At 30.1% G+C, this 14,833-nt stretch overlaps 1 protein-coding gene across 1 annotated transcript in view; it reads right to left on the reverse strand.

The window, feature by feature from the left end:
• The window catches only part of LOC139521950 (mucin-19-like), a 151,518-nt gene extending 137,861 nt beyond the window's left edge, over nucleotides 1-13,657 (reverse strand). Inside the window, exons 1-2 of the mRNA XM_071315768.1 lie at nucleotides 13,382-13,657; nucleotides 10,231-10,366 (exon numbers count right to left, since the gene is read on the reverse strand). Coding sequence (XP_071171869.1) covers nucleotides 10,231-10,366; nucleotides 13,382-13,445 — 200 coding nt within the window. The 5' untranslated portion in view covers nucleotides 13,446-13,657. The remainder of the gene's footprint in view (nucleotides 1-10,230; nucleotides 10,367-13,381) is intronic.
• Between the last annotated feature and the right edge of the window lie 1,176 nt (nucleotides 13,658-14,833).

The raw sequence follows: 14,833 nt of genomic DNA on the forward strand, positions 1-14,833 counted from the left end.
AGCGAGTGCTCCTCAAAGATGAAAATCTAGACCATGGTACAACTCAAATCAAAAGTGAATGCTAAGTAAATCTGAAAGATCCTTATCTGAAAATCGTAGCTGAAAAATATGTCATGGAAAAAAATCTGAGATCAGTTATTTTTTCTTTAAATTCAAAGCATCATCAAAGAGTAAGTGACTGGCACAGATATAAAAAATAACTTTAACATGTTACAATAAAACTTAACAAAGTCTCAGACCTAATATCAAATAATCACTTACTGGGAATTCATTAATATAATTCATTGGATACCAATTTTTGTGGTTTCGTTGGTACAGGGGAACCAGGAATCAAAATGTTCAAGAATTACAAATTTTCTTAAGGAATGAATGTAATCTTTGCCAAAACCTGAATAAAAAATAAATATCCCTGAATATGCAAGTTTTTCTCAACCCACAAAAAATCAATAAATTCACAGTATTAATACTCATCAAATTAAAAGAATTTCTAATCAGAACATATCCATAGATGTAATACCCATCTACATTATAACATCTATGGAATATCGAACAGATTCACAGACAAATGAAAGGAAAGACATTAGGTGCAAGGGGGGTTCCAACTACATGTCCCCATTCAAATGCATTGATCGTCCAAAAAAAAGGGGGGTTCCAACCCCCGGAACCCCCCTCTGGATCCACGCCTGAGGTGAATGAAGTACAATAAATATCATCTACTCCATTAGTCTGGGTATGATACTCCATAATATGTTTGTTTTAAAATAGCTTAAGGTGGTACCTAACACTACAGGGAGATAACTCTGTAAAATCAGCTAAACGTTTTTATTACACTGTGTTGTTATGAGAATATTGAGCTTCTCAATGATCAAAATTAGTGTTTGTTAAACTGCTTATAACCAGTGTAATTTTTCTGATAAAATGGTTGGTTCAAGTTTTTGAAATTTTTATATTTTTGTCAAAGGGTCAAACTAAATACTCTGTCAAAATCGTAAGAAAATTAAACCAGCCAAATTAATTTTCGTGAAGGTGTTGGGTACCACCTTAACAACTTCATTGTATCAGTACAAAAGATGACGTCTTAGGCATCAGTTGTTTAAAAAGTACTTTTACATATGCTTGAGTAAGTCTGAATATTTTAACTAATTTACAAGGATACCACTTTTATAAAGATCTAACTAAACAAGAAAAGGAAATTAATTAAAATAATGGCTTATGAAACAGTAAATATATTTTGTTTGTATAACCATGATTTAATAATCAGTTGTATAAACAACAACCCTGTGACGTATTTACCTATAAAATTATACCAGTAACTATTTCATTTTTAAGGACGGCGTGTATGTAAAAAGAAAATGATCCGATCTCATACAAAGTTCTATTTAAAAAAGGTAAAGAAAAGAAAAAATAAATATTGACCATGCCTTTGAAAAATTTTAAATTGCACAACAATTATTGAAATAAAATTGTGAGAATTCTTAATAAGAACTAAGGTGTAGAATAAATTTTACAAAATTAAGCAATTTAAAATTTTAACTGTTCCAATTTAAATTCAAGCTAGTCAACTTATAAGTAATACAACAAATTCTATCGCAATGTTAAAGTATATAATGAAAAAAATGGGTAGTAATAAGTATCCAATAATAAAAAAGCTGTGTGAATATAATTGAAAACTATAAGTAACAAAATCCTTTGATATATGTACAATTCACTTTTATCAATCAATTTTGTATGTGCGAGTCACATTTAAGAAAATTTACCAGTACCCATAATTGATTCCATATTCAAACTACAAATACTGTTAGTCAAGTGTTAAAAACAAGATATAGTTACAATGATCAAAAAGATATAGTACTTAAAGTAAAAAAGACATTTTTGTATATTTAAATTGCATTACTCTCACTTATGATCAAGGGGCTGCTTGAATTTCATCTAATGAGCGACAATTCATCAAAATTACCATTTATATCTATCTTTCTATCAAAATTAAAGTCAATTAGTTCTATTCTCCAATATTTACATTGTATATATTAAAGATTAGTTAGACACTTCAGAAACATAATCCCATTTTTATTTATAATTTCCTTCAAATATTATAATCAGTTAAACATATATATGATATAACAGTCTTACATAATATTCAAATATGTTAAAAAATGAACTTGTATAATAAAGGTGCTGCCTTCCCAAACTCTACAAATTAGCTGGAATAAAACACTTCATGTACAAAATTCTACCTAGTATTTTGATACTAGGCCATGGGATTTGAAAATAGCACTGCATTGATAAAACATTCTTTTATAAAATATATACCATCATCACAAAAAATATAGCATCATGGTACCATGGTACTATGGTACTATAAGGCCCTATGAAGAACACGACATGTAATATATAATTATAACTTTGTATTTAACTTAATTGAGCACTAAAGGATACATGAATGAGAAAAAAACTTGAAACTATTGACATATGACGTAGGTTCAATGTCTTCAATTTTGTGTGGCGAAATTTAGCCTAAAATCTTAATTATTCGTGCAGCTACACTGATTTCCATGTGGGAGTTTTTAATTTTTTTTAATGAAATTTATGAGCAACCCTACTGATTACAGCTTGAAATTAGGGTGGTAGTGGGTATATTTTTTAACCATTAATGTTTCACAAGTATGATATGGCCTCTTTGATTTATAAATTACACAAAGTACAAACGTATACATCAATATCCTAAAATCCAAATTTTCTGGCAAAACATCAAATTTATACAGCAATGCAAAAATGAATTCATAAGGAAATGAAGCTTTATCTAAATTTTAGATATTAAAATCAGGCTCCTTATTGTATGCTTTCCATTTCAATAAATTGTCATTTACAGGTTATCCATTTCCCTCCCCCTTTTATGGTCCTTTATGACCCATTTGCTCTTATGCTGATGAATCTTTTCCATGACAAATGTGAACTATCAACCTTATTACATAATCAAAACTGGTGGCATATTTTTTTAAAAGACAGGAAGCAGATTAAAGTTGTTGATGTAAACAATACATGTTGATTTTTCTATTATTTTGATTCAAGTCATAACAAATAAATACATGTACATGTATTTAAGGGTTGAGAAACTTGGGTCACTACACATGAATATTTTATAGATAATCCATATTGTTAAAGTCTATGGAATAAACAGTCTGTCTCATACATAAATAAACATGTGGATCAGATTAACCTTCTATATCAAGATTACATGTAAATGACATGTTTTATACTACATGTATTATTTATAACATTAAATTCATTTATTCATGGGCACCAATTCTGTGGATTAAGGAAAAATAGTACTTTTTTTGATATTCTATTTCTTGTTTTGCCAAAGTATACATACAAGCCAGTACAAGCCTATAGAAAATTAGCACTTTGTTAAACATTAAAATTCATGGTTTACATTTTCACACGAATCTATGAAAATTGGTATTCCATGTTAATTAATGAATCCACACTCCACAGTATATCTGTTCCAGACCATATGAGTATTTGGACCGTACGTGTACGGTCTGGACCGTATACGTATACTCGTACGGTCCGACCATACGCGTACGGTCGGACCGTATGAGTATACGCGTATGGTCCAGTATGAGCTGACCATACATGCTATTGGATCATATGGGTTACATCTATACAAACATTTATCACAATCTTTATTTTTAGTTTTACAAATTGTTATTATTACAATAAGATGGATAAAATGAACTACCTAACAATTTAAATTAGATATTTGTTTAATTGAATATTTGAATCCTATTTTGAAACTCTCGCCAAAAGTGACACTCGCTACCAAAAGTACATTTTTCATATTTACATTTTTTCAGTAAATGCATGTTCCTTTCGATAAGCATTTTTTTGAAAAGTTGCTAAATATTCTAAAGCAATTGTCCTCCCACATTATACACATTCAATTTCAGTGAGGCTAATTGTCATAATTCAATTAGTGTATTATGTATTACTGATCTACATGCTAAAAACTAGAGATTTACAGATTTAATTAGCGTGAATTTTTTAAATAGTTAAAATATAAAGTTTTTATTTCAATAACAATTGATTTTTTTTCTATTTATTTGAGAGTTAATTTATGTTGATCTGTTATATGTATTTGTATCTAGTACAATTGACCAACTCCTTGATATTAGTCAGACCGTACGCGTACGGTCCGACCGTATAAGTCTTTCGAAAAAGTACGCATACGGTCCAGACCGTACGCGTACGGTCCAAATACTCATACGGTCTGGAACATATCTATTAAACTGATATACCTATAATTGTATGCAAATTGGGTTTTAGTAATTGCTTGACAAATTTAGACACTGCTTTTTAAAATTTCCACCTTTTGATTAAATTATGGTTTATGTTTCGAGTTGAGAGGTTGTTATACACATGCATATATCAGGAGAGTAGGGACAACATCTTTCGAAAACCTCGGTTCAAAAATTAAATTAAATATGCATCGAAATCTGTACATAATTTGTACTTTCAATACTTTTTTCATGGTCATGTTGTCACTGATTTATATGTTTGATGGATAGATTGATAATCAGAACTCTGCTTTTTACTTTACAGATCGAGTTTAAAGGGGCACTAGCTGTCAAATTCATTGTAACCGATTTGACTCAAATTCTCATATTTGGTTTATAACAATGTAAAACATTTATGCAAACTATGAAAAGTCTAAAATAAACAGTTTACAGAGCATGGGGCAGATAATATATAGGTTCGTTTCGTGTGTATTTTAGTCCAGACGCCATCTAATTAACTATCGATTTGACCTCAGATGACCATATAAGCGATGTAAACAAAAATAAAGATACGAATAGATTAAACCAACACGTGCAATTGCATTTTTATAGGTCTGTTTGATTTTATTTTATAGATTAAAAATAGATGTTTCTCGTTGTTTTTAACCATATAAGAATGATTTTATGTGCATCGAATTAGTAATCAAATGATTTACCGTAGTTTCACTTTCATTGTTGACATTCTTTTTCTTTAAATAACCAGTACACGTACAATGCATGCGTTGTCAATCTCTAGCTAGGGGTTAACTTGAAGTTCACATGAATACCGGTTAAAATAATGATGACGTTTTCACTTGCAAGTGAATCAGTCAAAAATTATGTTTAATCGCTTATTTCAACAAAATTAAAGGAAATTGATTGCTAAAAGCAAATTATTATTTCATTATTCCAATTTGATTAATGATTGATCTAAAAAAAATCATACTTTATTTTTTTTATATATATCGTAGCTAGTGCCCCTTTAATATGCTAATTCATGATCACATTTGTAGCATTTTATATGAGGATATGTCACTCTATCCAGACATTTAATTCTGAATTCATGCCAACCATATTTGCTCTTACTCTTAAATATATTAAGCTAGGAAGAGAAGACCAATTGTACTGTCTTTGGTTTGACTTGATCAAACCTCCCTCAGTTGTGGATCGAGAAAATTTCATAAGTTGGGGCCCACTGACTGCCCTTGAGGGGGCCCACTCCAATTTTCTAAATAATCAACCAAATTTTCCCCATAAAAGGGGGGCCAGGCCATTTGGGCTCCCCCTTAAATCAGCCTCTGCTTAATAGAGTTGAGCACACCACTATGAGACCATCAAGGCAGTTGATAAATTTTTTAGAAGACCTACAGGGAATGTTTCATTTTATTTAGCCCTTTATTGTACAAGAGTCTAGGTATTGACCTCAAAATATCGTTCTTATATATAAATATGTTGCTAGTTTGCTGTTCTACTGACATACATGTACATGTATACAAAAAATAACAATACTTTTAGTCTACATAAATCATGTTATCTGGTAAACATGTGAACTGTAGCTTTTCAAACCATCAATTATGTAAGTGGTATATATCATTCCGATTTGAAACTGGTTATTTTTAACCCACTTATCTTTTTTCACTCCAGCTCAACATACTTTGAATGATGGATTACTTTACAATTTTCTATTTAGAGATAACTACTAGTTACCAAAGGACAAAGAGACTAATAAAGCAATTATCATAGCAAGCTAAAGCAAACGAACCTTTATAGGAATAAATGAGAATGATGCCTTTATATACATTACCATTCTCATGGGTGCCACATATTGATTTTTTCTAGAGTTCTACTAGGGTCATCAGTGTTATGACATATGATCTTTTGCTGATTATTTTTAATAGTTAATCTTGACTCAATAAACCGACTAAAACAGTACAAACATTAGATGTGGTATTATTGCAATTTGCAAATGAGACCACTCTCCACAAGAGACCAAATGACATAGAAAATAGCAACTATAGGTCACTGTATGGTCAACAATGACAAAAACCTATACAGCATAGAAAGCTATAAGAGACATTGAAATGAAAAATGTGAAACAATTTAAGCAAGAAGACTAACAGCCTGGTTTAGGTTCACTTTGAAATGCACTAGCTGCTATTATGCAAATGAACCACTGCAGAACAAACATCAATTATTCAATACATACAAATATAAAATATGGATAGGTTACACAGTGTATGATTGACAATGAGACAACTACCGGATATATATGTAGTCCCAATGACATGGTTTTGAGCAACATATATTTTTGTACCTAAAGTACGACCCCATGCCTACAGAAACTGAAAAATTCATTATTCATATTACAGCAATGAAGATCAGTGGTGTCAATTTATACATGTATGTAGGTATATACATAAAATTGAGAATGGAAACTGAATATACATGAAAAGAACTTACAAATGTTAACATACTCGTAAACAAAATTCCTCAATTATAAATTAATTGATCATTAACCATGCTGTAGTGATTATGACTATTGAACTGAAACATATATAAAGGAATAGAATTGCTTCCAAGCATGATTAACCTGAATAAAGATGTAAACATTGAAGCAAAGTTAAAACCTTAGTCTAGTTTACAATTAAAACTCTCTTTGTCACTTAGTCAACTGTAATAGGATGCGATGTAAAATATTTCCTGCAAGAACTGATCGAATTTCAACTGTCTGATCACAGCACATCCAATCTATATATTCAAAGAGAGGCAAGATACTGATGGGATATTCAAACTCATTATTATAAGTCCACATTGAAATGACAATGAAATGACAATGACATGACAAAAAAATTAATCATGTATGCTGAAGAGCATCATATAAACAATATACCCACTCTGACATGTGCAAGAACATTGACAAAGAAACAAGCTTCAAATACAGGTCATACATACATACAGGAGAGAACAAAAAGTTATATCTAATTACTAATCATTACCAATCATTACACAGCTACATGTAAAAGTACAAATAAAAAAAAAATGATGCAGGCCACATACAAAAGCCATGATATGTAATTCAACCCTGAAAATAAGACATGAAAAGAAAAAGCCCACTACACTCCAAATTCTAAGCAAATCAAATCAAAGACTGGTGAATCCTGATAGCAGGTCCAGTCCTCTATATATGGCCATAAAATTTTAGATTTAGTGCAATTTTCTGGTCAATACATGTACAAATGTATACTGTTCCTGCTGCAACCCCAATTTTTAAGTCCTCTAGCTACACAACTGCCAATTTTGATTATCCTTTCCACATCTATAATACTAAAAATAACGAGGTCCAATTTGTCAGCCCTCATGGGGTAAAAAGGACAAATCAAAGAATTTACTTTATATATAGCTAATATAGGACAATGCCAGTGTTGATTAAAAATTACACCACTCCAGACCCTTTTGTTTTCCACATAATTAATATTGCCAATAATTAACAAGTTCCGGGTCGAATCTGATACTGATACCAATAGTATATTCATATGGTACCTATTACCTTATCTGTATGTCCTGTAACTGACAGGCACACCACCAAATGGTTTACTTAAAATTTTGCTATATTCACGGGTCATAATCACAGGCTTGACACTACTAATTTCAATCATTGTCCCATTGTTCCCGATTGTAGTATTTTAATTAAAGTATGACTTTCGAAGATGACAATATGAATACTAAATCTGGACTTAAAATAAGGCGTATAGATACTGTCTTTAATTTGTTTGCTTGCATGACGTAAAACATGGAATCAAAGAATTCAACTTTATTTATAACTAAAACAGGACAATGCTGTTTATTAAAAAATACTCCATTCCAGGCCCATTTGTTTTCCAAATAATTAACATTACCAATAATTGATAAGTTTCAGGTAGACGGGTTCAAACAGAAAGATTTTGAAATAAGAGAAAACTGTACATCTTTTAATCGGCATGACTTTATCAGATGGCAATACCAATACTAAAATCAGGCTTACGCATATTTATATACTTTAATTCAGTCACAAACCCGCGATATCACAGGTGTGTTCTAGTATCTATAAAAGACACTGCAAGGAAACTTGATGACAGTGTGCACAATTACCCTGTTCCCTCCCCAAATTTCTTTGCCAATTTACAGTTTTTATGCAACAACAGAATTCTTTTCAGTTGCATTATTCCTTATCAAATTGTTTATCTCCATTTCAGAAAATTTACAAATGAAATGTTTGAATGCTTTAATAAGGATTGGGAAGAATGTATTACCGTAACTATATATACAGTTCATTCTTCAAAAATTCAAGACTAGATAATTGTTTGCGTAACATGTTGAAATTATGTCATATTCACGAATGTCAAGAAAGGTTAAGTTCTTCAAAAAACCAGATGATTGTTATAAAAATTTCAATAGGGAGATTTGAGATATTGATGATTGTTTACATATATGCTAAAAGCATGTCATAAACTGAATGATGAAAAGTCATCTACCTGTATGCTAATGTCAACAAAAGTAATTGATGCATTCTAAATAATAGCTCAGGTAAAGACCACTGCAGTGATTAATTAAAACTTTATAGGTTTTTATATCAATAGTTCTTCACATTGTTTTATAATGGGATATCAATAAAAAGCAGTAAAGCTCAAATAGCTAAAATTACAATGAAAGCCATTCAGGAAACAGTTCCATAATGGGAAACAATAATTGATTTTGATTTCTCAAATTTGGTTTAAAAACAAATGTTCAGGTGTGTTAAATTTCATTTAAATGTAAAAATTGTTTAATCAAGCGTTTGCATATTTTGAGAACGTGATTTGAATCAGGAAGTAATATATTACTATGGGTGTTATGACATGTATATAAATTTAAATAAATACAAACATACAGCTATTTGTTACTGATAAAATTGTAAAGAAAAAAACATTTATAATATTATAGAAAGTAATTAGGCATGATAAAGTTACAAAATATCTTAAACAAGCTACATGTAGGACCACATATAAGTATGGTCTTCTGTACAATATCAGGGTCTTTTAAGAACCATGCTATTGTACATGTACATTGTACTAGTGCTACATGTACAATGTGCAATAGCAGCTGGGTCCTTGAAAGTCGAATGACCAACAAAATACACATCCTGAAAGACCTCCAGTGCTACATGTACATAATGTTTAAGTTCATTCTGAATACAGTGGATGTACCAAAAATGCCAAAATATCAAAAAGCACTGAATACACAGAAAACAAATATTTTGTAGAGCAATTGCAGGCTTTATTTTTGTTCACTTTATATAGCAGAATTCTGTACTTTCTTATGTGTTAAAGGAGTAAATTTATCACAATGAATATAATATCATTTTCCATTTGCAATATTCTTATTATGTATGTATATATATACATTGTATTACAAATGTATGTCTATAAATGCAGATATGGAAAAGAGAGAAAGTTCAATATACAAATGTAAAAATGTATATTAAGTTTTAAAACATATGACAATTTTCAATAGAAATTACAAAACATATGACAACTTTCAATAGAAATTACAAAACACATGACAACTTTCAATAGAAATTACAAAACACATGACAACTTTCAATAGAAATTACAAAACATATGACAACTTTCAATAGAAATTACAAAACACATGACAACTTTCAATAGAAATTACAAAACACATGACAACTTTCAATAGAAATTACAAAACACATGACAACTTTCAATAGAAATTACAAAACACATGACAACTTTCAATAGAAATTACACAAAGAAGGTTATGGTGGTTCTCTCCTGCCATTAAAATTGACCGCAACCAAAAAACACAATTTATAGTATTGAAAGTGGCCTTAAACACCAACCAATCAATCTATAGAAATTACTGAAAGAATACTTACTAATATCCTTGGGGACATGTTTCACAATTCCCGTCTGTAGAAAAGTAAGACCCAGCTGAACATGATGATGCTATTCCACTTCCTGGGCAGTTTGTATCACACTCAGTGCAGTTACATGACTGTGCTGTAACTATATCTACAATGAATAATCAGAACATATCATAAAATCTTGCTTTTCTTCATTTATTTCAAATTTATGTTGTTTAAGGTGGTACCTAACACTACAGGGAGATAACTCTGTAAAATCAGCTAAACATTTTGATTACGTTGTGTTGTTAAGGGAATATCAAGCTTTTCTTTGATCAAAATAAGTGTTCATCAAACTACTATATAACCAGTGTAATTTTTCTGATAAAACGCTTGGTTCAAATTTTTTGAAATTTTTATATTTTTGTCAAAGGGTCAAAGTAAATACTTTGTCAAAATTTTAAGAAAATTAAACGAGTCAAATTAATTTTAGTCAAAGTGTTGGGTACCACCTTAATAATACAGTACTACCTAGAACTACTGAGATCGATTGATAAAAGAAGGAGGATGATACTCAATGGTTGTCATTTGTTGCTCCATATCGTTCACTATTATGTACGTACATGTAAATCAGGCTTTTATTTTTATTGTTCAATTGTTTTACGTTTAACATTTCATGGCCATTTATAGCTAAATTTGCCGTATGGATTTTACTCATTGTTGAAGGAGGTACAGTGACCTATATTTGTTAATTTCTGTGTTATTTGGCCATTTGAGGAAAGTTGTCTCATTGGTATGTAACCGGTTACCATATCCATCTTATTCTATATCATAAAACCTTCATTCTTTTCAGATTTATGTTGTATCATAATACAGTAAAACTGAGATCAGGTGTTAAAGGAAAAAAATAGAAGGAGCAACGTTCATAAGAGTGTCAATGGTGACTTTCAAATTGCAATAAAGTTAATTCGATAAGGGAGATAACTTTCCATTACATGTTGTCTCCAAATAATCGATTTAGTTGTACATTTACATTGTAGTTCACTTTACATTTTAAGTCTAAAAACTAGTGTTTGTTTACTAGAATGTCAAGCTTCTGAATGTTGCATTGTCTTATAACCATGCACGTTGAACACAAAAGTGGAATTTAGTTTTTAAAAAAGAGGCTTGTATTAAAACGGGTAAAGAAAAAGCTGCATTAGTTACATAATTAAATTTTACGTATTTTACTTTGTTTTTTATAATATATTTTATTATATGATTTTTAAATAATGCAGCTTACATGTATAATGGTGTTTTTTCAGTACATGTATATACATGTACATGTAAATTGGTAACAACAAGCCTTGAAAACCTGTTAAGTGTTACTGTATATATTAAAATGGATTTACCATACTAAAACTATAAAGTAGAAGCATTATTGTCATTATACTAAACAAATACAATAATATATATTTTATCTATATTTCATATATATATATGTACATGTTTCACTCTCTTTACAGCATTATTTATTGACATAGGAGGGGAGAGGGACAGGTGGGCATGGAGCCATGGATTACAAATGTATGTTGGGTGAGGTGAGTAAGGGATAAGCTCTTCCCTCATTTTGATTGAAAAACAATAAAATAAATTGCAGGAAAAGTAAAGCTTGTTTACCTTTCCCTATCTTGAAAAATTGTTTTTGCATTTCTATTGTGATTCACAATGTATCGCAACTTTTGCAGCTATGAAATCCTTTCATGTGGTGACACACAGAAAATTATCAGAAACAGCAGCTTTAATATGTGACGATGATATTACGAACATCATAAAACAAACTTTGTGGTTTGTTGGCCTTTGAAATCAAAACGGACAGCAGAGGTTGTAGAATGTACATTCCTGACCATGACATATATTTCTTCTTTTTGGTGCCCCAAACATTTTTACAGGGTGACAATGAAGCTGAATGTACTGATAGTATTATTTCTCAATTAAAGGATTTTAAGCCAGAGTGTAAAATTGTTCATTGGAAGACATGTCAGATGCTCTCAAAGTTAAGGAAGTGTTGAATGTGCATATGCTGATATAAAAGATATGGCAATTACACATGCTACATTTTTGCAGGATAATGGTTGTAAAAAAATCAAAGCTACAATGTACATTGTACCATTCTGGCATTAAACGGGACACTGTATGACAATATGTGGCATCATAAATTTGAATCAAATAGATCAAATAGATGTGCCTGTATAAAAGCAGGGCAAAATGTGCAATAGACAATGCCATCCAAATTAAGAATATAAAAAAAAATGTTTTAAAATATTGCCCTGAACATTTTAAATAATTTTGTAACATTTTAATATACATGTATTGTGTCTAACATTTCAATACACAAAGGTTATCATTTTGATATATTGTGCTTACTTTAACATTTTTTATAGATTGCGTCTAAAACATTTTAATAAACTTATCTTTAAATGAATTTTTATACTGATGTTTCAATAATATATGATCTTATGAAATAAAAAAATCTATTTTCATTCATTTTCATTTATAATTATATTAAAACCAAACTGTTTCTTCATTTCAGTTATTATGTATAATACATGTACCTGATGTTTTTTCTACGCAATCTGTGATTATACAAATTTTTACAACAGATATTGAAACAGGGAAGCAAAAGATGGATTGGATTGCGGTTCTGTGTATTCACATTATTTGTATAACACCCCTTACTCCTGGTGATTTTGCAACCCAAATGGTTCACCAAAATTCATATTTTTTTATATAGTATCAGGAACATATATATTGTTAGATATATTGTTCAGATAGTATACATTGTTTGTACATGTACAAAAACAATGTATATTAAAGGCATGTCATATATAAAATTTACCAGTAAAAATTTAGAGAAGAAAAAAAAAGATAGTATATTGGAATATTTTTCTGTTTTCATATAAAACATAAAAGTATATGAATTGTAAAATCTTTTTGCATGCTGTTATACAAATATATTTATTTTAGAATTATATTGTAAAGGGCCTATTGTAAATCATAAATCAGTGAAGAACCTATACCCCCACCCCAAGCATGATATGTTATAAAATTTCAGTGGCATAGATATAATTTTATGTCTTTCAACACCCAAGTTTTAATTTTCAAATAATGCACTTTGTACTTAACTTGATAATTGATAACTTACCAATTAATAATAAACATATAACGACTGAAAATATTTCTCTTTTGACACTGATCGAAAACACCATTGTACGGTGTAAAAATCCAAATTGAAGTCACAACACACAAATATACACGAAGTTCTACATATACAAAACTACATCTCAAAACGAAATTCCTTCTGTAAGTTTACATGTTTTCGAAAACGATCGACACTCCAAAATAATATTTAACGTAGTCCCCATGTAACGGACGGCTTTTCTCTTCCTTCTACCCCGTGTATCTGTTTTGCTTGGGTGATTCGCATGCTTATATAAAACCGACTATTAAATGTAAACAATCGTTCGATTGGTTGATTTAGCGGAAAAGGTGTTCACTTCAAGCGAAAAGCGTTATGTTTCCAAGCAACATTAAACAAATGTATATACGATTTTCTATAATGAAAATGTTTTCTTCATATAAAAGTTTTTTATCTACTATTTTTTCGTCAATTAATTACCATTGATGACATGATAAAAATGTCTTCACCCGTTAATTTCCAGGTGTAATATAAGTGCATGTAGATTCGGGAATTTTAATAATACATAAAATCAGAGACATATATATAATACAAATCCTTGATACAATGGTGAAAGTTTATATTGCATTTAATTTTTTAATGTTTGCGTCTTTTTTTTTTTTTATTTACTTTTTTGCAGTTGATAACTTTTACTTTTTCAATTTGCTAAAGATTAGAAATTTTCTGTGTATTTTTTTAGTTAAAACGCAGGCTATACGGGGCGCCGAATGGGACTCTTGTGGTTTTGTACTCAAAATTCAATTTTGTACGGACAAAAGTGACTTTTGTTCAACAAAAATAAGTTCAGTTTAACAAAATTTGTATCATACTACAAATTTAAAATTTTGTCATACAAAATTATCTATCAGCGGACAAAAGTCACTTTTGTCATGACAAAATTCATTTTTGTTACACAGACTTGAATTTTGTTACCTAATTTGAAAATTGGGCGACAAAAGTCAATTTTGTATTCAAATTAGTTTAGTTCGGTTTCTGTGAACTAATTTGCATACAAAATCGACTTTTGTTACACAAAATTAACAAAAATGAATTATGTCTCAACAAAATTGACAAAATTGACAAAATTAGAGATATATACAATATGTCTCTGGTAAAGTGAACAAGTATTTGTTTGTGTGTCCGTCCGAACGTCCATCTATGCATTTTTCTATTGCTTTATACACAAGTTCAATTACGGATGTTATCATAATAGCAAAATCAAATGCGCTTGAAATGCACTTGATTTAATTAAATTCTGCTACAGCCAACAAAAAAAATAATCGACGATTGGTGTTTTCGATGACGTCCGCGTTTTATTGGAGTAAGGTACCTTTCTCTATTTTGGATTTAATTATGATATCCCTAGAAAACTGTCATCTGCTGAAACCAACACAAGTTCAGGATTTTAGCTCATGCCAT

The sequence above is a fragment of the Mytilus edulis genome, chromosome 4, assembly GCF_963676685.1.
Source record: "Mytilus edulis chromosome 4, xbMytEdul2.2, whole genome shotgun sequence".
Classification (NCBI taxonomy): domain Eukaryota; kingdom Metazoa; phylum Mollusca; class Bivalvia; order Mytilida; family Mytilidae; genus Mytilus; species Mytilus edulis.